A 26929-nucleotide genomic window follows, 5' to 3' on the forward strand; every position below is an offset into this window, starting at 1 on the left:
TTACACAAGTTTATTGTGGGGAAATCAAAAACATTCAAAGGTGCTATTACCATTTCAACAAGGTCCAGTGATTGGTGTTTGACAGTGAAACTCTCACTGTCATACTGTAATTATTGCCACTAATGCCTGCAGAACCTTTGGTGCTACTAAATTGACTTGTCTCGTTGTCTATGCAGGGCAATTGTTTTCTTCTTAAGTGTTCTGAAAAGGTGATCACTGCAGATATAATGCATGCAATCATGTCTTTGTGGATAAAAGCAAGTGACTCTGGTTCCATATCATTTCCATGCACATTTGTTCAGTGTTGATCCCTCTGTCTGTTTGCCCTCATCTTCACTAAAAAGAAAAACAGCACACATCTCCCACCCTGTTGTTTATGTTGTTTGTTGATGTCTTTTCGCGAAGGGTTTCTTAAAAAAGAATTTGAAGCGGACCCACTTTCATGGTTTAAAAACAGAGATTCTGTACTTATTTTGTACATGTATAATAAATTGAGATGTTTTTAATTATTTTTTGGGTGCTGAAATAAAGCATGTGAAGTGGTCTACTCTACTGGCTGAGTTTTCACTGTCCTGTTTAGCAACTGTTGTGAAACTGAAATCAGGTGTTAGAGTTGGGGGGGGCTCTATGCATGGAAGCTGCATCGCACATGTTCAGAGAAAGAGAGATAAAGAGATAAAGAGAGAGAGAGGCATGTTGCATTAAAATAGAGTTAAAATAGAGTTGAGGAATCAACTGTTCCACAACAGTTGCACTCAGTGAAAACAAGGCCAATACAAATCATTCAACCTGGATTTCCATCATCAATAACTTTTTTAATCTGCCTTTAAATTCCTTTACAAATGTGAGCTAACACACTTGTACTACACAAATGGAGCAGGCAGCATAGTGCTACTCAGACCTGTGGTCACAGCACAATCACTCAGACCAAACGACCAAGATGCGTGTTGGACCCAAAACAGATGAAGAAGCACCAGCGACCCCCTCTGGAAGTCTGGTGCAACAACAGCTGCCTTTAAAGGGAAGTTCAACGCTGAATGTAGAGGAATCAGAGAACGGCTGCTGCACTGCTCTCTGGTGGTTTGACCTGTTCAGGTTTCAATTAACAGCAAAAATAATCTGAGAAAATAATAATTGTGACCCTTTAAAGCATCCTGGTCTGATTTTCCTCTCTTAAAATGTTTCTGAAGAGGTAAATGATCACAATCAATCATATCATAAGATTTAGGAAAATGTCAAGAAAATAGATGCTCAAGCTCAAGTCCGTAAAAAAAAAAAGAAAAGCTTTAAAAGATAGGTTCTTAAAGTCTGTCTTATAACAACCAACTGCATTGGTAATTGGATGGTTCTGTTTTAAAGCAACACGTGTTACTCCATTGGGAAACCTTTGACACGTTAGGTTTTGGTGATCACAAACAGCTAATTACATCTTGACAAACTACACACGCTTTATTTAATTATATAATATATAATAATACAATAATTGCATCTAAATGAGAAAACAATCAAATGTAACATTTCCCACTGCAAATATAGAACCACAGACCGTATGAATGACACTCAAGTGTATAGTATCCATCGTTCTTCTCATTTCCTGCAGAAAAACAAACAACATGGTTCATCCATAATAATCATAGAACAAATATTAGATATATAGAAGTGTTGCAGTGGGTTTACCTGGGCAGTGTGTCGCTGTAAGGGTCACTTTGAGTAAAAGAAAGAGAGTCATCAGTCATAATGATAATGAGTATAATAGTAAAGTTGTGATGTGTGATGGCGGGTGGGGGCCTTACTGCTGGGCCATGATGAGGGGGATGCTCGGGCTGTCGGACCGCAGCGGCGGCGCCCTGGCGCTGGTCCGGCTGTTGAACATGGGCAGCGTGGACAGAGGTGGAGGAGGAGCCCTGCGATCTCTCGCCATGTTCCTCAGCTCATCGGTGTCACCGTGAATGGTGTGGTGGTGGTACAGCTGAATTCTGCGACGAAAGGTTTTAAAGCAGTTGGAAATATGCCAAACAGGTCACAGCGCAGGCGGTTTGTATGGGAACAATACTTTTGGGTGGCAGGCCTGCATGCAACACGTAGCGCACACGTCCTAACAACACTGTGAACGTACGCCACTACAAGTCCTCATTAATGAAGAATATGTCAGCCAAATGTACCCGGATTGACATTACTGTTGCATCTTACTGCTCTATACTGTTGGGCAGCTTAATGTACCACATATCTGGAACCAACTTCCAGAAAGCTGCAGGTCTGCAGCAAATCTCAGCTCTTTTAAATCAGGACTGAAGGCTTTTCTGTTTGCCGCTGCCTTTCAGTAAACAATACTATCTATGAACTTCTTATACTGCACTGTAATTTCTATTCCTTGATATTCTTTTTTTTTTTTTTAATTTTAAACTTTATTTTATTATTGGCTTGTTTTAATGCTTTTTTTTTCTCCAATGCTTTTAATGTTTTATGTAAAGCACTTTGAATTGCCCTGTTGTTGAAAGGGGCTATACAAAAAAAATGGCCTTGCCTAATGTACAGTGATGCTTCACGTTCTATAAGATCATCAAGTGTTTGTAGCGTCGCTGTCCTGCTAGAAACACTCTCAAAAGTCCACTTCCCATGAGCTCAGAAAAAAAACCCGATGAAGTGTTTAACAGCTGATGCTGTTTAAAAAAATAGTAATTTTGGATTAACAAGCACGAGGATTCTCTCAACACATACAGGAACACATCATCCTGCAGTTTGATTAAAAATCACTGCAGCTGGAGATGCATGGTTGTCACCTGACACGAAGGGTCGAACGAAGTGGAAAGTAGTATAAAGTGAGAATACTCAAGTGAAGTACAAAGTACCTCAAAGTGACACAGCAGAGTAAATGTACAGTGAACAGCAAATGTACTTACTCGTTTGTTCTTGCATTCCTTTTCGCGCTGTGAAGAAAAAAGAAAAAAGCATCACTTCCATCACAGTTGATCGGGATCAGAACACTCAAGTAGTTTGCTTAAAGGTTCAGTTCACCCAAATCACTTCCTTCTCAGCCCAAACTGGAAGCCAACGCAGTGGCTACATGAACGTCCACGTAAGTGGGGGTGGGGATGTTTTTTTTGTGATTTGGGGTGAACTGACCCTTTATCACATCACTGCAGCTCTCATTTTTAATCAGTGGATATAAGACGGATGCATACACTCCCTCTCGCCTGCCAAACATGATGCAGGCCAGCAGGAGACACAGGACGATGGCGAGGATCAGCGGCACGATCACCGTCACGATGTAGTCCGGGAAATAGTCTCTGCTCGGGGGAGACTCGGGAGGGTTGAAGTCGCCGCCGTCCTCCAGGATCCCTGAACCGACCGTGGGAGCAGGTGGAGCCGGCTCACGCTTCGTCAGATCAATCTGCAGGGAAAAGACGGGAAACGTGGAGGTGATTCGTGTGGACAGGTTGTTGAGCTCTTCAAGCAAAAGTGTCAAACGTTCAGTTGTTCAAATATGAGAATTTGCTGCGTTTCTTGGTCTCACATGACAGTGAAGTGAATATCGTTTGGTTTTAGATTGTTATTTGGATATATTCTGATATTTAAAGGGCAGTTTTCTTTGCTGTCTGGTGTTTTACAGACCAATAGATCAATCAACAATAAAAGTGACAATAAATTGACGCCTCCAGTGGTTCACAAGACAAATATGGTTGTGAGATGATTAACAGAATAAGAAGAATAAAACTACAGTTCTGCAGCACATAATTTCACTGTTTACTGCCATCAGGGTTGTCTCTATTATTTGCTTTTTTCCTTGTGAAATATTTGAAAGATTCACATCTTCAAGCCTGTAGAAATTCTAAAATCTGAAAATCTGAAAATCTTACTTTTTGGATGGATTTTCTAAAGCAGAAAGTATGACGTAGTAAAAACAAAAATGAGGAAAACAAAAATGTAAATACATTTTAAGAAATCTTCACCCATAGTAATTAACGAGAATGACTTTTTACAAATAAGTTACTGCAGCTGCATTGCTCATACAGATTCAAATGTCTCCCATATGTGTGTTTCTTTAGGCCTCACCAGCTCCGTCTTGCACCAGGTGATACAGTTGCTGGGAATGCTGCAGAAGTTACATCCTCCGGGGACCTTGACCTTGTCCCCCGCCTCGCACTGCTTTTGATGCTCCGCTGTCATCACCCTCAGGAGACAATCTGAGAAATACTGCTCCGACCCCACCTTCACATACACACTGACGCAAATCCAACGCTCATAAACACACAGTTATTCCAGAGTTGACATCAGAGTATCTCACATCTCTTTGTTTACCCTTCAAAGTGTCCCGCTAGGGGGAGGGGGACTCTGCCGCCGCGGTCCAGGGCGTTAGTAATATTGACAATTTCCAAGGCCTCCGTGTCCCACATCTTCTGTAAATCCTGCTTTATCTCGCCCTGAACAGAAGAGGGCAGCACCTTCTCAATCTCCCTCAGCTTGATGAAGAACTCCGCTTGATAGGGCAGCATCTTCTCTGTGAGTGACAGCAGCCGTGTTATTATCGCAGATTTGACATTTGGCATACGCATTTGTGACGTCATTTAAATAGATCACATGTACCGGCTGTGACCTTGATCACGAGGATGTGTCTGGCCACTTCGTAGCTCCGTTTGTTGATGGCGTAGATCTGTCAGAAAAAAACGAATTAGACGCTAGTTATCAGTTATCATATTATTTCCCTGTTTATTTGTGAGGTTTGATGCATTGAAGGAGATATTTGCTTCAAATTCATTATTTTTCTTTGGGTCAACCAACCTTCTGCATTCAAATTCCTACATTTCCCATAATGCCGAGCCTACCTATTCATAAGTGAATACACTGAGCGAGTTATATTACACTAACATAACTGTAATTAAATATCATGAGACAATAGTTTTATTTCATACGTGTTTCTGCTGTATTTGTGTGTATAAATCATGAAACTATATTTATATATACTAACGTAGAACTGCACATTTTTATGGACGCTGTTTTTTTTAATGTATTGGTTTGCTTTAAACTTCATAAATTGGCAAAACAGAGAAGTCCTACTCATAGCCGAGTTTGTCCTGGAAATGGCACGTGTGGGGTAAGGTGCTAAACGGAGAGAAAAACCCTTAGGTTAAGATAAGGAGTGTTTTGAATCAGTCGTAGAGCTGTGCTCTGTGGTCATGTTTCCACTACATTCAGTTTGAGATAAAACTGCCACTTATCTCTTCTTCTTCAAAGACACGTTTCATCTTGAATTCCTAACGTTGGTTCAAAATGAAAGCGTTAGAGAAAAACCCAGACATTGTGTCTGAGGGTCTGAACAGCAGAACATACTAGACAGCTGCATATTTTGCAGATTTGCCTTCACTAATCTGAACTTTGTTTGACCCCTCATCTACAAAGAAGAAAGGTTAAATGTGGTCAGAGATGTGTAATGGAATAGACTCACTTCATACCTCAATGATACTTTTTCCTGGAGACGTCGGCGTGCCGTACAGGAAGCCATTATCGTAGGGATGCCTCTGGGTGGAGCGCAGCCACTCTGGGAGGTCTGGGAAATTCTGCCGGTTGCACTTAAAAATCATAGGGTCGTCGTACAATCGCCCAGCTTTTGCAAAGAGGAAGAAAAAAAGATGCACACATATATTCAGAACATCTATATCTTGTAATTTTTGCAAATCATGACAAAAGAGTGAATTGATAGGATTCTTACCGTAAAGTTTAGACAAAGGCTCAAAGTCATTCTGGAAAGTCTCTCTCTGCAGCTCGTACGTAAATATCTTCCCCACAGGAATAGTCACTTTGATCTCTGCATTGGCCGCAAACAAACTGACAGCACACACTGTGTAGAAGTGTGACAAATAAAACACCAAGGTTTATCTGAATTGTCAAACAAAACCTTCAATTTGACATTTAAATAAGACACCAAACCCCCTGATATCGAAGTCCCACGATCAGCTGGAAACTGATACTGAAAACAAGCTTTCCAGCGTCGTCATAATACGTGAAGCTAATTTATTTCAGGAATAAACTCGCCTGTTAAAAAGAAGAGCCAGCTCCCGCAGCCTGCCATCTTGTTTTGACCTGTGATTGACAGAGCCAAGCGGAGAGGGGCTTGGTCACAGCACAACACATGTCACATCTATTTCTGCCTCGCTCACCTCATAACATCCGGGCAGCCGTCTGTGAATGTGTGAGTGTCGAGTAATGAGGGATATGGTGATATCAAATCCTATACTTCGTTACTTCAGGCATAACTTTTATATAAGTAGAGCAACTAAGTACATCATTCAATTACTCAAGTATAATTTTGAGGTACTTGAATATTTCCATCTACTGCTACTTTAAACTTTTAAACGTCTGTCCTGAGTGCTTCTTCCACCACTCACCTATAATAATCCATACCTTTCTTATGAATAATGCCATTATTATTTATTAATACGTGTATGGCAGTATTTTAAACTTTTTTTATTGACAAAGAAAATGTGTAACTATTTTTTTGTTCTTGTTTATTTTTTGTTTTACACACAACTGTTATGAATTAAACTGAATTAAATACCAATATTGATCATGTATCAAGGTTAAAATAATGTTTTTATCCTACACAGGGAAATGAAGAAATGCATGAACTACAAATATATTCAGGTGCAACATCGCAGATAAGTGACTCATTTAGCAAGTTGCAATATTTGATTCAACTGTTTGCAATTTTTTTAAATTTACATATTAAGAGTCTTTACTTCTTTTACTGAAAAAAATAAAGTAATGTACAGCCTTTAAATCAATTAGATTTTTCCACTAATTCAGCAACAAGGTGTGTGTAACTGCATGTGAAAGCAAGCTAGATGTCACTACCGCCTCACTTAAAGGATGTTCATCCTGTTTGACAGCACTTGGGTCTTTTCAGGCAATACCATAAAAGTATTGTGGAAAATAAGTCTCTCATATTGTTGCATGGCTGTGTTGTGACCTTGTGGATAAATTACCCCCAACCCATTTTGTGTGTGTCTCTCTCTGTGTGTGTGTGTGTGTGTGTGTGTGTGTGTGTGTGTGTGTGAGGTGAGTAGTTTCAAACCCAAAAAGGGAACTGCTTTGTCTGTCTGATAATGTGTAGGCTACTCCGTCCTTATGAATACAGATGCAGAATGCAGGAAGCAACATAACGGATGTGTCATTGGCCGCGACGGTTTGACGTGAGTGAGTTCTCACTGGGTCCTAATGCTAGTCTTTTTCTCTGACAGCCACACAGATCACCTTCGATATTTGACATTCAGGTGTCTACAGTTTTTTTGGCTATTTTATACGAGTTTTAATTTTCACCCAACATTCTGGCTACAGGGTTTTTGTAGATTAGATTTTTGTGTGTATAATTATCCTCGTGGAATATTGTGTTGTTATATGAAAAACTATATTCATTAATTAAGACATAATTAACGTCACTCCCACAACTTTTTCCAGATGAACTCAGGTAATCTCCTGCTAGCTAACCGTTAGCCTACTCCTTAACCAAACATCCAGTGGTATTTAATATGTAATAATTATTATTTTGTAGCTACAAATTCCAACTGTTTATCTTAGGGTTACTTCAAAATGTTTTCCACTAACTTTTAGCGAAATTGTTAACCCTTTTTACCCTTTTCCATATTTTAAGATAACGTTTTCAAATGTTCAACAGGCCTATCTCTTGAGCTGTTAGCTAACGCCAGCTAACTTTAGTTTAGCGGTATCCATTAACGTCGTTTGCAGTTGCTCTGTATTGCACATGAAATTACATCTTACTCGATACATTTTTACATATTTTGAATTAAATCATAATTTAAGTTAAGCTAGCTGTTGATTTACAAACTGCATACCGGTAGCCTATATGAGAATGATGAAATAATATCCTACCCCATCACTCCTCTGCTACTAGACGGACACTATGACCCAGCGGCTGCCTCCTCCATGCAGCAGCGCTGCCGCTGCGAGAGGAGGACCAGAAATCTGCAGCTCACAGAGTGAAGAGATCAAAATGATGCTGCCTGTAAAAAGGGATTAAACGTAAGCAATCTGTCGTCAACTGCGGTAAATCCGCTGCTCATTACTGCTCTACTTTTCTCTGCAAATATTTTTTTAGTCACTAATGCAATTATCCTTCAGGGTTAGGTTTGCATTGTAGGAGCCGCAAGCCAGCTAATGACAGATGCATCGTGCTCACTTTCTCCGTTGCATTGGACGGGAATTGCAGCGGATGCAAGCAGGCCTTTAATGCGTTCTGTTGTTTTTGTTTCTCCCCATCTGCCGGTCTAGTCTGGGCGCCACCTCGCTCGGATCGACCGCTGGTGGATAACACAGATTTGCCACCGGGGGTTGAGAAAAGAGACATGCCGTCGCTGAGCATCCGTTGCGACGCTTGACTGACCATGATGAAGACCGAATCTACATCCAAGAGCACCGGCTCCGGCTCTACGCTCAGGAGCCCATCCCCGCACAGAAACGCGTACGAAGCGGGGATGCAGGCCCTGAAGCCTGTCAGAGACAATGCTGCGAACGGGGACCTGCAGGAGGGCCCCCGGGGGCGCAGGTACGGCTCCAACGTGCACCGTATCAAAAACATGTTCCAGCAGATGCAGACCACATCCCCGGCCGATGCGGAGGGGGAGGAAATCGCCAGGAACGCCGACAAATCGGTGCGGCTCTCCCTGCCCAGAGCCGGCAGCCTGAACGAGAACGTGGACCACAGCGCGCTTTTGAAGCTGGGCTCCACCGTGTCCGAGCGCGTCAGCAAGTTCGACACCACCAAACCGGAGAACGGGCACCCGCGGGCCTCGTCACCCAGCTACTCTAAGCTGCAGGAGACCCGCCGCATCTTTGAGCAGCAGCAGGAGAGGCAGCTGCAGGAGAGGCAGCACCTGGAGAGGCAGCTGCAGCAGGAGAAGCTGGCTACCACCAGGGTCCTACTGAAGACGGACAAGGCCTCAGGCTTCCAGGATGGCAGGTTGGACATGATGTCTCGTTTCAACGGCAGCACAGAGTCCCTGGACAGCCTGGACACCAGCGAGGCTGTGTCCCCGACGGTCAGCCAGCTCAGCGCTGTGTTTGAACGGGCGGCCGAGCTCCGGAACAACCTCCACCGCCTCTCCTCCACGCCACCGCTCCCTTCCCGGGGGGTCAGCGCCAAGGTGGGCGTGTTGAACTCCAAAATAATCACAAAGAGGGTTTGTGCCTTTGCAGCAGGCCACCAGGAGGAAGATATAAGCAATCAGATGGGCCAAGAGGGGCCGCCAAGGGGCCCCAGGGGGAGGGTGACTGCTCCATCTGAAGGCATTAATGGGGGCCAAAGCGGCCCAAGTGCTGAATTTTACAGTGCTGTCGGAGAGCCACGTGAGCAGAGAGAAAAGACTGTTTCAGATGCAGGTGTTGAGGTCAAACCTGAGGAACACTATGGGGCCAAGAGCACAACACTGCAAGGTGACATCCACATGTCTGTGGAGAACGGAGACGCCGCCGCCAACAAGCAAGGCTCTCCGAAGAGAGGCGAGATAGCGAGGGATGCTGGGGAAGAAGACGGCAGGACTCTCAGAGACGAGCAGTCGGGGCGTGATTCTGTGGATATCAGTACCTACAGCGCGGTGGGGGAGGACTTCGGAGGGAGTCAGGTGGACGAGGAAGAAGATGAGGTCGATGACAGCTACGAGCCAGAGTCCAGCTGTGCGGAGATTTCTGGGCTGCCCCCGGAGGAGGACCCGCCCCCCTCCAGGAAGATCCGCTTCAGTGTAGAGCCCATCAAGGTGAGGGAACATGCAGTGGAAGAACATGTATGATAGGCAGAACATGAATCCGTTGTCTCTCAGACTTCCACAACCTTGTGTAATGAGCCCGAGGTGACAATTTCTGATTTTGTCTTAATTCTGCGGTGCTTAATTCAGTTTTTTTCCCTCTAATCCCGTGTTGTTGAATTCCAACTTAAAGCGTATCTACCGTGGTATAGTCATAGTCAGCACCACTGTCAGCTCTTTTAATGAACTCACTCAGCTTCTGCCTGTGTCAGAATGATGCTGACATTTTGATTTTACTCTGTTTCAACACGGGGCTTTGCACACACTACTAACAGCCCCCCCCCCACACACACACACCCATCACACAACCCCCCTAATGGACGGTCCTGCATTCCTACTGTGCAGCTGACACAGGCCCCAAAAGATCCGCGATACTTATCTGAAATTCAGCGGGAGCTGCGTCTGTAAATAATTGGTCAGGGAAGGAGGAACAAAAGAGGCCTGGATAATTAGTCCTGTTTTCAGACAGGTGGATACTCCTGCTGTGGCCAATGCAAGGTTGGCGGACAGTCTAATGGGGGAGCCGGGTGAGAAATGGAGTGTTTTTGTGTGTTTTGAGAGAGAGGAGGGAGGAGGTGAGAAAGGTACTGCGAGCTCCTCTTGGATCAGTGAGATGAAGGGAGGAGGTCGAGTTGATTTGAATTGTCTCCCTGTGTCTGGGGGTCGGCGTAATGATCTGAAGAGCATCAGATCCTCTCCAGCTCGGTCTTGCTGCTCTTGCCTTGAGGTCTGAGGCACACAGAGACTCCAGAGTGGGCTCTGACACTGTACATCACACGCATTTCCTCGCGTGGAAAGCCATTTTCGTCGACCAAGGGCTGCTGTCCCATATCACGAGCAGTCAAGTCGAAAAGTTGCTCCTGTGCTCTTCTCTCATGGCTGCACATCGGCCAGTAATGCCTCGTCACTGGAGCTTGATATTTCAATATTATTATAGAGGCTGTTTTTTTGTAAACAAACCTTTACCATAAACACTTGTCACATATTTGGCAATAAAATTCATAATGTATAGCTGTGTTGACTTTAAAATGAGCAGTTTGACATTTTGGGAGATGTGCTCATTGGCTTTCTTGTCAAGGGTTGGACAAGAAGATAGAGACATTTTTTCTTGTAAATATGAATCACAAGCATACGACAAAGATTGTAAATTGGGGAAACAGCAAGCATAGATCTGTCTAAAGGGTAAGAAGATGTGGCTACCAGCGCCTTCAAACTTCCAAGCCCATTTCCTAAAATATCGAACTATTCCTTTTAATGTCTAACGTGCCAACATGACAGGAATGGTAACGTGGTTCCACGGTGCAATGGTCTAGTGGCTGTAATGCAAAAACAGTAGCAATTTGCCAGCTAAAGCCAGAGAAGAAGCAATGCAGGTCATAAAAATATGAACTTGAAAATCATCTTTTCAAGTGTGTTTTGTTTTCGAGGAAGGAAATGTGTTCAACACGTCTGTCAGGCCTCCAGCACACGCAGTGTGTTCACTGTAAACTCCACAGAGTACCTTTGAAGTAATATCTCTACCTCAAATACAGTATTTGAAACCCAACTGAAGATACACAGGCTCTAATATTATCCAGGCAACCTGGATGCAAACCGTGCTGGAAATAACACAAATCCCATATAATTATGCCGAAGCTCAGTGTGTCCATCATGCAATAGAGACTTCCTTCATGTTATTTTGTCCTCACGAGGCTGAAGATTGATAGCAGAAGGAAGCATTATATGTGGCGTCATAAAGAAGTCATAACTCCTAAGCGTTGATAGAAAAAGGCTGTATGTGGTTGTGACCCCGACCCTGGGAGAACAGCCTCCCACTGAGGCTTTCACACTGTATCAGTGTGGCCTTTGTTATGGAGATTGATGCAGGGGTGGATGAGAGTAAAGGGGAGGGGGGGGGGCAAGGTCAACTGGGAGGGCATTATTATGCTGTTCAAATGTCATGCCACTGTATAACTGTCGGCTCTGAGTCACAGTGTCAGTTGGTTTCTCTTCCAAACAGGAAGTGCCCGTATTTAGTGAATGTTTCCCCTCAATTTTCGGCTTTCAGTCACAATTAAGTCTCGCTGTTGTGGCGATGGTGGTTGGACTTCTGTCTTTGTCCCTGTTTTACACTACACACTCCTGTCTGTCTGTCTGTCTGTCTGTCTGTCTGTCTGTTTGTCTGTCTGTCCCCTCTCACACTTGCAAAATTAGCAGATCTGCTTCATCTGGAGTTCACACTAGACCCCTTTGTTTGCTCCTCCTGACTCTCTTTCTCTCGCTCCTTCTTTTATCCCTTTCACTCTTTGTCACCAGTCTCCTACTGTTAGTAAAAATAGCACCATTGTTATCGTCACAGACTTGCCTCGCTTTTCGAGGGCCGCCTCCTCGTCGAACACAGGAAACCGCTGCTCATGTCTTATTTATTTGTTACCCTGTTACGCCTGTTTGTTTTGGCTTCATTCTACATCACTTGGTATCAATACTGTAGTTCATGATGAATCAGCCTTTTTAAAGAAAAATATTCAGAATATTGTTGAGGAAAGCTTAAAAAAAAAGCATAAAATAAGATAATCTCCACTGGATTTGCACCGTGTTCCCTCCAAACCAGAAATAATCAGATTTATTTTTCATGCACCAGAATCACCTTGCTCACTCATCACCTAGCCTAGACTGTTTTTTTATCCCCCCATAACCACACACACACACACACACACTTCCTCATGATGTTTCTGCTGCTGCAACTCAACAGTCCTGCCAGCCCGCTCAAAGAACACCTATTTGTTTTGCGACGTTATCAACACAGACAAATCTTCCCTATATTGTTATAAGTCGAGGGTGTTGAATTTGACACGAGGAGGATTCACATTTTAATGTCTGCTACACAAATCACAAAAATAGATGGCACCCAAAATACAACCTTGAGTTGTTTGTGTTCACCGCTCAGGTCAGCTGAGGTCTGATACATCACCATACCACCAGGTATCCTCAAACTGTCTATTACCTCGACTCAGCAGGCCTGCAGTCTTTCATACAGTGCATTACTGCCAGCCGGGAGGAGTGGGAGACCAGACAGATTATCAGCAAGGTCACTCTGCCCCACTTCTCGGCCCTGCAGTGGCGGTGGTGGTGGGTTTGTCAACGTGACGCGCCCCCTCGCTCAGGTTGCTGCGACAAACAACGTTATGCAATGTCTTGCTCATGACGTCTGAGTGCTGCTTTGTCCTCTCCAACCTGCCATCAAGTGTGATGAAGCGACATGTCATGCAGCACGGCTCACAATGTTTGGGACAACGGGGGAGGTCGATGGCACGGAGGAATAAACTAGGATGTGCTGACAGCAAGAAGAATACAGAACATCTGCAGCCTTATCCTTTCAAATAGCAAAGAAAACAAAGAGAAAGACACTCAAAAACAAAGGTACAACATAAAAATGACTATGCAAAATAAGATTGAAGAAAATTAAATAAGAAATTAAAAACTAGATATCTTGAATGTGGACATGATAATAAGCAATATAACATGTAAATTTACAGGATGCTAAATAATATATATATATATATATATATTATAATGTTAATGTAACAAATATTAAAAATGTTAAAACATATTACAGTTAAGGATTTGCTGTTTACCTCTGTGTACTGTAGCTCTAATCAGTCCCTGGTCGCAGACCTCATCCTCAGGCCACTGAGTCTCTCTCTCTGGGGTCAGCGCTAAGCCCAAACCTGTCTGCTGACCAAACACTGGCCTGCCAAAACAGACTAGGACAAACCTATGATATCCATTTTATTGGCCGGAGGAGTCCAGGGGTGACAGCAGCCAGGACCATGTCCTTATTTTCTGTCTGTGCGTTGCAACATCTGGGATCTGGATTAACCCCCAATTTAAGGAGGATTTAGAACGCAATTACCTGTCACTTCTGGACGTGTTTAACCTCCGCTGGTTGGGAAAGCAATTCATAATGGCACGATTAAAACCGTTAAAAAGGAAAAGTGCCTCTTTTGGTTCTTGCATAAGGTCAACTTTTGACAGCTTCATAAAGCGTCCCACAAGGTTTCCGACCCCAAGAATAATGAACTAATTGTAGCAACGAGGCACCAGATCTCACATTATGCTACGGTAATAATTTTTTAAGGTGGGAATAGAGAGCGGCGGCGAAAGCTCACATTCCCAAAACCAGTTGAAATAATAGCAGGAGTACTACGGGCGATACAAAAAGAATGGAAAGTTGGGTGCTACAGAATGTTGAGGGACGGAGTGGAAACACGCTATTTCTGTTGTTGAAAACCCGACGGCACCACCTCTGCACATCCTATTGGCTGAATCCAAAATTAGATCTGCTTTTGGAGAGTCAAGAGGGGAAAGAAACACAGCAGTTGACATACTGCTGTGGGCAGTGGGAGGAAAGTGGGGGTGGGGGGGTACTGACTCGCTAGTTAAACCACAACAGTGTTACCCAATCGCATTGTAGCCAGAGGGCCACCAAGATGGAACCCACACGGCAGCAGAGCCTCCAGAGCAGACTCTATCATTTAGCCATCTCTCTCCGTCACGACATTGTTAAATGGTAGTTGTGACCGGTTATTTTTAATACCCTCTGCAGACCCAAGTGGGTGCTCGTACAGACACAAACATAAGCCGGTGAGTGGCTCTAGCGAACTGCCCACTGAGCTTTTGTAGGACATCCCATGTGGCTTGTAGCAGAGGGAGGGAGGACGGGAGGAAGGGAGGGAGGAAGGGAGTTTCCTGGCCATCTGTTAGCTTCTCTGACCTACTATCTGCCACAACTGGAACAGCGTTCTTCTCCAGCCCTGCCTACACCCCCCCCCCCCCCCCCCCCCCCCAACCCAATCACCCTGCCTTTAATCCCAATGTTTGTCTTCCAAAGATAGCCACCTCACTGTTGAGGAGTCATCTATTACTCTTACATACTTGGGTCCTGAGGCCGGAGTGAAAGGTTGCAGCGTGTGGGAACCGTGGCTCAGAAGGAGGGAAGTGAAAGTGTTGATTTGGCCACAGTGACAGCTAGATTGCAGCTGGGCTGGCATCGCGACGACACCCGTCCTGAACTTGCCCAAGGCTGCAGGTCACGACATGCATCCAATCAAGGACCTTTCTTTTTCAGTGCCACGTTAAACGCTGCTGAAGCTCCTTAGTTTGATTTTTCGCAGCGTCGTGGGCGTACAACGAGGGCACCACAAGCCACCAGCTGTGGCCTCTTGATCTTTTTGACTCAAGGAGTGGAGCAATGCCGCGTGACAGCGTCACAATGGGCTTGCAGTGCTCTGTTGTTGTTTTATGTTCCGTTACTTAGGATACAAACAGTGTATTTTGTGTGTCTGTAATCCACATTCTGCTAATCCCTCTAAATACGAAGGTAACCTAAATCAAAAGCCATTAGACGTCCGTGCTACGCCCATGCTACTGTAGAATCATCTGCAGTATGGGTCGGTTCAATTTAATTCACTTAATAGTTAATACATAGTGTGAAACAAAATAAGTACTATTGCAACTAATTATTTTTTGCATTATAGATTAATCTCTCTCTTTTGGATTAATTGTCCGGTCTATAAAATGTAAATTTGCTTGTTTCCTATAACCATAACAGTTGCTGGATAAATAAATAACATATCCACTTATATAAAAAAAGGGCTAAATGCCACATTCAGATCATGTCTGGGCAGGGAATGTCTGCACATAGCAACAGTTGAGCAGGCGGGTAGCAGCTAACGGGTAGCAGGGTAATTGTATGGAGAGCATTACTTCGTCTGTGGCGACGGCGTCCTGCCGCCGTGGGTCGGGATGCTGCCATCGTCGGTCGCTGGCGTATGAGCACAGTGCAGCGAGGTGGCTATTAGCTAGCCGGTGGTACTCTAACTACCAGAACAAAGGAGAGATAACAATAACAACAACACACACAGAGGGACTTCATTCTCTCTCTAGGACACAATTATTCCACTATCTACACAGAAAATAGTTGTTTGTGGCTCTATTAATGTTCTGAAGGTCATAGATGTAGAACTTTAAAGGTATTTCCCAAAGGCCCTTTCATTTCTTGTTTGTGAGCTAATCAGTTAATTGGCTAATTGAAATTCCTACTCCTCCTAAGAATAGTTTGAGCATAGATAAACTCTAAGGCAGAACGTAATTACGGTCTCGTCATCCCTTGTGTGAGCATTCAGTGACGGCTCTGATTTGGCTCGAGTCAAAAACATTTAACAGTGTTTTCAACGATGCATGCAAATACAAGTGAGCCTGCTTACATCTAAAAAGGCACTGTCAAAACTGACTGGCTCTTTTGCCGCGGTGTTGCCAGGGAGACGGGCCCCATATGACTGGATGGGTTAGCTCCGAAGCTACGAGGTGCTACTTTGTAACCCAGATGGACAAACTAAACAGCAGAGAGAGAGTGAGAGAGAGAGTAAACAAAGACTCAAGAAAAAAAGGAAAATAGGTGTTAAATGTGGCAGCGGAGGGAACAAATGATCACGAAGAGAAAAATCGAGAAATTAGTTGGAATAATTGAAAGAAAAAGTGTGAAAAAGCAGGTCTAGCACTGAATTAGTGTTGTGGATGGCTCGCAAGGTTCTGCATGCATAATCACCTTGGAAGTGTGTGTGTGTGTGTGTGTGTGTGTGTGTGTGTGTGTGTGTGTGTGTGTGTGTGTGTGAGCAGCAGCTGCAGAAGGCCTCCATTAGCATGCTGGAGGTGGTTATGTAAACTGTCATGCTGGTGGACTGGAGCGAATGTGGGAAACAGAGGCCTCCGTCTTCGCGAGGGCAACTTCAGCGGTTGCGATGGATTGTTGTTTGATGCACGACACCGCTGGGAAGCGATACAAGCTGGAGGGCTTCGAGGAGATGCTGCGGCCGTCTCCGTTGAAGTGGTAGATGCATTGGAATTGCATTATGTCTGCATTAACGGTGGCGGTCAGATATGATCAAAACCACGTATCCAGCTCGTCCAGCTGAGCTGCATTGATTTCCACAACCTCGGAGCGTTTCGGTGGGGAGCTGCAGTTATTTATTTTTTATTCTAAGTACACAATACACAGACATTCTTCTATGACGAGTCCCCCAACTATTGCCGAATCATAATGACATAAATCAAAAGTTTCATTCATCACATCATTTCTTTTCCATTTGCATTAGGGTAAGCAGATACATATTACATGAATGAAACTGAAATACTGGATTACTGCAATTTAGTTTCATGTGGACTTGGTTTTAATCATACATTAACTCAACTGCTATTACACACACACACACACACACACACACACACTGATTCAGCATTTACCACGCTCCCATGGGTGCACAGGAAGTGTGTTTTTTTTCCTTTTCAGTAGAAGTTACTATATTTGGAGTAGCAGGAAACGGTGATAAGCTGCCACGGCTGCAAAGTAAAGAATGACAAAAATGAGATTATAGATGACACTGTCGCGTCTGTGTGCTTAATATGAATCCAGGCTAGAGTTAGCTTAGCTTAGCTTAGCCCAGAGACTGGAGATGGTGGGGGGGAGACAGCTATCCTGGCTTTGTCGGAATATAAAACCATAAATTGTCTCAACATGTACATTAACAACATTTCAAGATCTTATTGGATATGTTTCCCTCCAACTGCTGGTCTTTGTGCTAAACTAAGTATCTCCTAGTGTTAGCTTCATACAGACAAACCAGAGAGTTGTATTGATCTTCTCATCTAACCCTCGCCAAACACGAGCATGTAACAAATTCAAGGAATTCCGCCTGTTCTGTGTTTGAGTTTGACCCCGTGTGTCTGCGTCTCCTGCAGGTGTTTGCCACCTACCCCAACGAGGACTATGACCGGCGGAACGAGGACGTGGATCCCATGGCAGCGTCCGCAGAGTACGAGCTGGAGAAGAGGGTGGAGAGACTGGACCTGTTCCCCGTGGAGCTGGAGAAAGGTACGCAGCATCACACGGCCACTCAAATGAAAATGAGGAGGATTTCTTTATTTCTTCTGTAAAAAGGCCTTCAGTGTTCACTGACAGCCTTCTGCCAAGCACCTTGTTTCCCCCAGAGAGCCACACTTCCCTCAACATCCCTTCAACATTACAGCACATTAATATATTCATAGATGACTATATTTAGTTGTGTACAGGGTAAGCTACGCAGGATTCCATATGTGACTGTGTTCTATAGAAAAGATGCTGCTGTGTCGTACGGTATACAGGTTACACCTCAGGCAGGAAATTCTTATCTCTTTCAAATCACATGAAGAAGTGAAACGGTGATATTTTAAGACTCCTCAAGATGCAAACAAGCTTGTGCGTGCTTTCATCACAAATCGATTCCAGCAAACATACAGAGAGCTTCTGTCAGTATCTGGACAAAGCGGAAAGAAAAGATCTCACGTCGTTTCCGATCCGTTGCCTCGGCTGATTTAAGATGCTGCTTATACTTCGGATAATACTACTCGTGGACTGATTGTGTGGATGATGTGCTGCAATGATATGTTGTATTGGGTACAAGTGGACCCCCAGATGTCCTCAGCTCCCTGTACACCCCAAAAAACAGTCAGATCGTCAGACAGTCAGATGTATATTATAAGTATATATTACACTTCTACAAGACAAGTTTATTATGTATTTTGAGTCCAAATGGAGGATTTATTGAGGTGTTTTTTTAACCACCATCAGCTTTATGGAGGATAGTATTTCAAGTTTGTACCATGCTCCCTGTTTCGTGCTATTCTGAAGAAACACAGCAAGGTGCCGACCAAAGGCAGGGGAAGAGATGACCGCTAGCAAGCAATCAAGGATGTAAACAACGCAACGTAATAAATTGGGGTTGTGAATATTTCATGAGGAAGGGTAATGCATTTGTCAGGCCTCAAGGACACTGAATGAAAACCCAGTTTACCAGTCAACTCCACAGGGCACGTTTCATTCGGATCACACCTGTGGTTAAAGGGGGATTGAACCGGCGTGTCTCACTGACTTCCACACAACAGCTGCACATTATTACCAACAATGTCAATCATGAGCCGCTGAAACGTGGATTACAGCTACAGCATGGTAACAACCGGCATGGCGTTTCCCCCACTCTCTCCCAGACGGCGAAGGCCTGGGCATCAGTATCATCGGGATGGGTGCGGGGGCCGATATGGGCCTGGAGAAGCTGGGCATCTTCGTCAAGACCGTCACGGACGGAGGGGCAGCGCACAGAGACACCAGGTACGTCTATTCACGTCTAACTCACTTTGGATCGCCCAGATTCTTCATCCGACGAAGACGCGTCGTGTTCCTGGCTTTGTAAACCTGTGCGTGACCCTGCGGCCGGCTCAGTAGTTGTTTTAGTAGTTTTATTTGGAGGAGCGGATGCTTCATTGTCCCACTTGTCTCTCTGACTCCTGGCAGCTGCAGATAGCTCTCACTGCCAAGATCGAGGGCTTACAAACGGAGCGTGGCTCGTGTGGGATTGAGTGTAAAGATGATGAGTAAAGGCCGGCTGAGCTATCACGGCGGTGCTAAACCTTCCTCTTTACCCCCCCAAAGGATCCAGGTGAACGATCTGATTGTGGAGGTGGACGGGACCAGTTTGGTGGGAGTCACCCAGAACTTTGCAGCCTCCGTGCTGAGGAACACCTCAGGAACTGTCAAGTAAGTCGTTTTTTATTTTATTTATTTATTTTTTTGCAATTGCTCTGAAGCACCGAGAAATACAAATCATCCAACAGCAGGATGGAAATGTCAGTCTTAGATTCAAGTTTTAATTTGTCCATTGATTTATAGCCAAAAATGCCCCCCAAAATGTATTGGAATATTTGGTATTTTTTGCAGTGGGCTTGTATGAGGGCCTTGTCTGTCGGCAGTGTGCTATCTCCAGTGGATGGGAGTCCCCAGTCTGGAGCAACAGAAGTATCAACACAGGAGCAAAGCACTGTACTGCTGTGGGCAGCAGCCAAATCTATTTTTGGCAGCTAAAATATTAGTTTAAGTGTATTCAGAATATTTGAACCGCTCTACATTGCCGTGAGACCAATCCTCCGTGTATGCTCTCATCAAAGCCACCATTGACATGGAAGTAATAGAAGTCTACCGCAGCATGGATCAGTTAGGTTGTTGGTATCATTGTGTCATTCTGAACTAACCCTTTAAACACCATTCACACAATAACACAAGCAGACGGACCATCGAGACACCAGCGACTTCTGTGTTCTAGAAGGTGATGTGACTGTTTAGTGTGACGGCTTAGAGCACAGATAACGACTTGAGTTCCCCACAGAAAGGGCAAATACTCATAACGTAGCCAACACTTAAAGTGAGGATGGATTTTTTTCCTGCTGGCCCTGTCAACAGCAGTACATTGCTTTGCTAATACCCCACTTAAAAAAATCCACACTAGCCCTTTAACACATTCCAATGCTCCACCTGTGCTCTTTCTAGTGCAAATTAGCAAACGCCAACGTGCCGGTGAACATGGTAAACATCAGCTGCTGCTGTGAGCATGTCAGCATGCTGGTGTTATTTATGTCAAAGTGCCGCCGTGGTCTCCGTCAACGTGGTTTTAACAGAAGCCATCTTGCGTCTCGTTACACTCCGTTGCCACAGCTCGCCATGACATCAGCGTTCTTGTTGAGGAGACGACCACATCCTGCCCCATTCGGCTTACCAGACTGCAGATTTGTATCTCAAGTCTCGCAGGGCCACGATTCCAGCCTGCAGGGGTGTTGCAACGCTCCTTTCGGAGACGTCCTGAATACGCTCCCCCTAGAACCACAGAAAACACAGTTATCAGTGACAAATACACTCGGCATCAAAAGCATGATTCTGAAAATGCCAGAAGGGTATTTATAGCCGAGCTCTTGGGTGCTTGTGGTGGAGCTGACCGTTCCCTGACGTGCTCCTTTTGTCATCCAAGCTCATTCATAATTCAGCGTCTGGTGGTCAGCGCCGTGAGGGTGATTGTTAAGTGTTGTGTGACTTGTGAAGATCAGAGACCTCCATAGATAGCTCATACATTATGGATCCGCTGCAGCGATGGCGAAGGGCACTAGAGCTCAGACCTACTCGTTAAAAAATAGCGTCCGGCAGACAGATAGACGCAGGCAGGAAGTGTGTTTGCGAGCATTTACTTACTCGTTAGCGCCGCAGAAATTGAAAGGCTGCAGCAGGTCGGCTTGATAACCGCCTGCCGCTCCTTCTTGATTTACTGCGTTTTTTTTCCTGTTTACACGGTGGCTTTTAATTGGACAGAGATGTGTGAGCCTCGATCAGGAAACGTATAGTGTCTATAATGAACTGTACAATACGCCGCGGCAGAGACAAGGGCTTGATTTAATCACAGAAAAAGGGCAACTCCATAGAGACTGCCTTTGTTCGGCTCCAAACAGGAAGACATTCTCTGTCATCAGAGAGGCTGCACATTCCATAATGCATTAATACATAGCACTTTACGGACTGAAGAGGCTGAGAGCAGTGTACTGTCTATGAAAAAGGCATTCCTGGGCCGCGTGGAGCCAGGGTTCATGCTCAGTGGCCAGGAGTAAATAAATAAAAAAAAGGCCCACCATGTATTATTTAGTATGCATGTGCAGTATCATACCATATCAGAAGGATTATTTCGGTTCAGCTAGCTAGTTCAAACCCAAGATGTGTTCACACCAAAGGCTGAGCGACTCTTTCACACGGTGCTATTGCATACAAAGTCAATGCAAGGAGAAAATGTGAAATCTGTATGACACAGTGATGCGGAAGCATCAGCGTTTAGATTCTCCTGCTGACGTCGCTGAATCAGACATGGAGACGAAGCCTACGGTAGCTGTAGTCTGTGGTCTCCCAGAGCTCGAGGATGGAACCGGAGACTGTCTGTGGTACAAAAAACAAGGTGGCTGCCATATTTATGCCGATATGACCTTATTTTATTTGAATGTTATCCTAGCCTACTTCCGATCAATCCAAACTCCATTCAGAAAACAAGCATTTTTAAAGTTATTTGCTAACAAACCATGACTTATAATAGTCGTCATGATGTAATTGTTTCTGCCTCTTTTTTTATCAGCTTATTGCAATTAAATCACAACAACATAGTTTATCTTGGATTCCAACGGCTGCAGTGAACCAGCTGATGTGTGGCTTACCAGATACAATGACCTCATCACCTCTGGGTGATGTTATGAACTCAGACAGGACGGTGTATGATTACTCCGCGTATCTGGGACTTCAACATGTACACATCAGCAATAGGGGTGATTGTAGTTATTGTGGTGGATGAAAAATTCTCAGTGTCTACACACACACTCACATCATAACTGAGCTGGACTGCCGATTGTCAAAACACAGGTTTGTGATCGGGCGGGAAAAGCCGGGAGAACAGAGTGAAGTGGCCCAGCTCATCCAGCAGACCCTGGAGCAGGAACGCTGGCAGAGGGAGATGATGGAGCAGCGCTACAATCAGTACATGGACGAACAAGAGGTGAGCTTTTGAACATCACCATGAGTTGAGGGAACGGCTCGCTGTGTTATCCTTGAAACGGCGGTGGTGCGGCGCCACGCATACACAGTGCACAAGTGAAGGTGCTTACTAATCACTTCCCCTCCATTCACTTGCATGCACACATGCACTAGAGGTCCTAACAATAACAATTTCAAGTTTATTTTATAAATATTAGGCCTTGGAAAACATGAAATTGTCATAAGTTTGAATCAACTTGAACATTTGATCAAATTCCATGTATCATGTATATTTTAGTTAATATCAGCCAAGTTCTCCTGCATCATAACATATAACACTCTGTCTACCACTCAACCTTATGCTCCACACTTACCTACTCGGAAATGCTTACATGAACAATGCTCACATGTCATATTCACCTGTTGAGACAAACCACTACATCGTCACACTGCTATGTGGAAGAAGGCGATGGCTCGATTTGTTGGTTATTTGTCTTCTTTCCCAGACCAAATAGTAGTATTTACCTTGATGTTTACCTGCTGGACTTATTTGAATATTAAAAACAAGAGGATTTGTCTAAAGTCTACATGTCATTCAAATCTGACTTTAAACGTGTTTTAAAAATAATTCAATCTAATTCTCTGATGTGTGTAGACTCACTACAATTCAGATTTGAGAAAAATTGCATTTAAAGTCATAAACAAAAGCCAAACAGAACATCCTTATGTTTTGCAATCAATCATTGCCTCCTCGTGGCCTTGGTTCCTCTTCAGGATTATGCAATGTATCCCAGAAGTCCCCAGCGTGGTTGTGCTGTGTGTGCTCCTGGTGAGACGCCACACTATTGTGTGCAGCATGTCGTGTCAGGCCGATCACACGATAAGCTCTGCCCCGAAACGGGGACGGATCAGGACGACTCAAATTTGGTGCCCTCGACTGTCCTTCCACCGTTAATCTATGTGACGTCCTCTCTGTTTTAGTTTCACATGAACGGAGCGTGGGCTAATAAAAACCCGCCTGGAGTTTCATTATTAAACAGACAGGAAGTTGCCCCATTCATGTAACTGTGATGCTGGGTGGTTCTTGAAAAGCATTAGGTTTTATACTGGAGAGGACGGTCTGCTCTTTAGAGTTTTGCTCCACCTAGTGGCTGTTTGGCATCACAGCGCAGATGTGCTTGTAAAGACACCATCGAATCACAAATTTACTTTGTTTTCCTGTTTGATGTGTCCACATTTTTTCATCAATAAATGTAAACAACTATATGATGTCATCAGCACATCATACCATAAGAAACATAATTGATGTCTGAACAATTTGACTTCCCAAAATGCAGCTTTCCATCTCTGAATGATTCTGGTTTGCAACTTGAATGCGTGTGATTGGCTGCTGCAGCAACAGGACTCGACTGGAAGTACATTAAACAAGGAAGCGAGCCGTTACTTCAAAGGGTCGGGCTCACCCTCTTGTGTGTGAATGTGTTCCTAACCTGGACCTGGTCCCTGCAGGGAGGTGAATATGGCACAGATGAGGAGGAGGATGAGGACGAGGAGGTGAGTCCGCCGTATCCCAGCGCCATCGAGGTGTTCGACTTGGCGGAGAACGAGGACATGTCCCCTCTGGAGACAGACCCCGAGAAACTGGCACATAAATACAAAGAGGTGAGAAGCGAACTCCTTAATTGGAGCATTTCCTGTGTAATCACAGCGTCTTCCCTCTAATTAAAACATGCATTTAAAAATGGCCTTCTCTCTTTGTTCTAAAGCTCCAAATAAAGCATGCTGTCACCCAGGCCGAGATCCAACAGCTGAAAAGAAAAGTAGGTGGTTACGCTGACATCATATTTAATAATCACGTATTCCGTTGGGAGAAAATGTTAGTGAAAAGGCCCGTCTTTCCAGCTGCACCATGCGGAGCAGGACAAGCAGCGCTGGCGGATGGACAAGGCCCAGCTGGAGCAGACTCTGCAGGAGAACAAGGAGCGCATGGAGAAGCTGGAGGGCTACTGGATGGAGGCTCAGAGCCTGTGCCAGGCGGTGGACGAGCACCTGAAGGAGACGCAGTCCCAGTATCAGGCGCTGGAGCGCAAGTACAGCAAAGCCAAGCGCCTGATCAAGGAGTATCAGCAGAAGTAAGGCAGCGTGACGGCGTGGGCTCAGAGAGGCATGTGATTCATTGATTCATTGCATCCGAGTCAGAGTCCCAACACTGTGCTTCCTTCTCAACAGGGAGATCGAGTACCTGAAGAAGGAGACGCAGCGTTGTGCACAAGTCGGAGAAGAGGCCTCTCTTCTGAAGGAGGAGTCCGGGCAACTCCAAGAGCAGGTGACCGAGGAGCAAGACTTTCTAAGAGTTTCACATGTTACATTTGGTATTCTTTGAACGCTGTATAACAGGAAACAGGACTCACTTCAGGTCGCTAGCTTTCAAAGATTACCGTCACCTTGATGACTGAGAACTTTCACAGACAAATGTTGTTCACTAAATCGGTTTTGGAGCTTTAAAACTCTCCACTTTTTGCAGTTTGAGGCTGTGTTGTTTTCTTATTTTTGAAAGCATTCGTGAGAACAATTTCAAACTGTGGAGACGGACTCCTGAGATTCTGACTAGAGTGGGGTTTTGTAGTGTTTCGGTTTGATCGTACATCACAGAGCTGCACAGACGGTGAACACATTTCAGTCCACGTTGTTCTCTCCTCATCCATGCATCATGACTCACCTGATATTCTGTGGTTGAACGCACTCAGACGTCTAGATTGATCACATAAAGCCAACTCACCGCTACAGACACGCCAGAACAAGTCTAATTCATGATATATTGATGCTGATACATGCAGAACCAACAATAATATAACATGGTATTACGCTTCTATTTTAGTCTATTTATCTGACTTTAATAGTCATTCTGTTAGACACTGGTGTTATAATTACCTTATACACTTTATGTTGTTGTAATTAACTTTTCTATTTGATTTGACTTATTTTACTAATTATATCACACGTATTGCTATTCTATTTGGTGCTGTCATTATCACTATTGGAAGTTTATTTTTATAGTTGTTTTTTCTCTATTATTCTGGTGTTATTTTGAGTCTCTGGCACAAGAATTTAAAGTTTTCTCATATTTAGTATATATATTTAAAAAAAAATCTCCTGTATGCAGCATAATGACATAACTGCATTTCCCTCTCTGTCCTCTAGGTGGCTGACCTGGAGTGCAGGGTGGAGGAGCTGAAATCTGAACCTTTATAGAAAAGCCTTTTTGTGTGCATTACGCATCTCGGAGAGCAGAACTTGACCCGCCGGAGGAGGCGGCGGTTGTGTTGTCCTCGTTACGACCTGCAGGGTATTTTCTCGTCACCACCTCCAGCTCGGTTTCCGGTCGCATACTGTACGTGTTCGTCCTCGGGCTCAGTATTTCAGCCACTTAACCCTCTTAACCATGTTTTTCTGTAAACATTCATGGGAAATGTGAAGAACGGTTTCATCATCACCACCATCATCATCATCATCATCATCATCATCATCAAACACAGACACTGTTGAGCTCTAGGTACCGTTTCTTTTTTCATTTCCAGAGTTCAGTATTTAATCCCTTAATTTGTGGTTTTGTGACAGATCAGGCTGTTGCTCTTCATTGCCAAAAAAAACCTCCCAGAATCCCTCTCTTTCTTTCTTTCGCCTAGTTTCGTGAGCTTTTCTTTGGTACAGGTGTGATACTGTGTGGTTTAACAATCAGTTTGGTTTGTAAAGAAAAAGTTTTAATATTAATGTGTATAACATTTAACATAATATAAACTAATGAGCTTGAGGGTTTGTTGTATATTTTACGTGATGAAGACGTGGACGTTGGATGGAGATTGCACTGAAGAAGACATCGACAAGGTGCTTCACTGGAACGGAGGAACGAACGGGGGGAGGATGTTTTGACGTGTCTTGGAAATTGTATAAACGGTAACCCGACCTTCGTAGGGGTCTTGTCACTTAACCTTGAGAACCACCTGCTGCCTACCTTTCAGAAGTGTTTTGTGTATTTTTTACACATTGAAAGACTCATTAATGAGCGTCCAATCCTCCGGTTTCAACCCCTCGCTTCTTTCAAAAAGGAAAAAAAAAGGACCAGAGAAACAAGCCTCCACAACTGCTGTGCCACAAAATGAAAATGGAACTTTTTCCTCCCCTTCGCAAAATGGCTGTCGTCAAGGACTTGTGTTACCAGTATTAGTTAGGACTACTGATGTGAGGAACGTTACTGACTGGGATGTGGAAGAAGCCGTTACCAGCAGCAAAGTTACAGATTTTAAAAGCTTGCGACTCGAACCAGCAGCTGCGTTTGACTCCGCTGTGTGTAGCACATGGAAAACACTGCCAGGTTTACACCCGTTTCAATTTACGCACAGTTTAAAAATGAAATTGAGTCTACTTGTGTCAACTGTCATACCAGTATGTTTGTATAGTTCGGGTAAGACTGAAATATTTTCATTTTACTTAATATTTATAATATAGTCAAAAGGTGGAAAAATGAGCTAACAAGGACAAAAACTGACAAACGCAATGTTCAATAGGAAAAAGGGTAGATCTGGATGACTACAAAAACAAAATTAAGATTAATGAATTGAAAAAAAAGGCATGGTTATGAGTATTTTCATAATATTAGGGCTTGTACAGTGCACATGCTTTGCATTGTATGTTTTGTGGAATAAATGGTCAACAGTGA

General features: G+C 44.1%; 2 protein-coding genes across 4 annotated transcripts; one reads left to right on the plus strand and one right to left on the minus strand.

The window, feature by feature from the left end:
* Positions 1 to 114: 114 nt before the first annotated feature.
* Positions 115 to 6072, minus strand: sgca (sarcoglycan, alpha; the record flags this gene model as incomplete). 3 transcript variants are annotated; one of them, XM_084039541.1, is made up of 11 exons in its annotated part: positions 6031 to 6072; positions 5708 to 5836; positions 5451 to 5602; positions 4585 to 4651; positions 4300 to 4498; positions 4054 to 4222; positions 3195 to 3391; positions 2901 to 2927; positions 1794 to 1976; positions 1678 to 1704; positions 115 to 1594 (listed from the first exon to the last, which is right to left on the minus strand). In XM_084039541.1, the coding sequence occupies exons 1-11, from the start codon at positions 6065 to 6067 to the stop codon at positions 1588 to 1590; spliced, it is 1194 nt and encodes a 397-aa protein (XP_083895667.1). In that variant the 5' UTR covers positions 6068 to 6072. The 3 variants fall into 3 exon arrangements, with proteins under 3 accessions (XP_083895667.1, XP_083895665.1, XP_083895666.1); XM_084039539.1 differs by having other exon boundaries at positions 3183 to 3391; XM_084039540.1 differs by lacking the exon at positions 115 to 1594 and having other exon boundaries at positions 1674 to 1704; positions 3183 to 3391.
* Positions 6073 to 7950: 1878 nt separating this feature from the next.
* Positions 7951 to 26929, plus strand: LOC311008340 (neurabin-2-like). Its single transcript, XM_084001927.1, has 11 exons — positions 7951 to 8034; positions 8284 to 9764; positions 17589 to 17721; positions 18873 to 18993; positions 19315 to 19419; positions 22102 to 22234; positions 23722 to 23874; positions 23979 to 24032; positions 24115 to 24344; positions 24442 to 24538; positions 25414 to 26929. Exons 2-11 carry the CDS (start codon positions 8397 to 8399, stop codon positions 25462 to 25464), a joined length of 2445 nt encoding a protein of 814 aa, XP_083858053.1. The 5' UTR covers positions 7951 to 8034; positions 8284 to 8396; the 3' UTR covers positions 25465 to 26929.

This window comes from Eutrigla gurnardus (assembly GCF_963514095.1).
Source record: "Eutrigla gurnardus genome assembly, chromosome: 22".
In the NCBI taxonomy this organism is placed as follows: domain Eukaryota; kingdom Metazoa; phylum Chordata; class Actinopteri; order Perciformes; family Triglidae; genus Eutrigla; species Eutrigla gurnardus.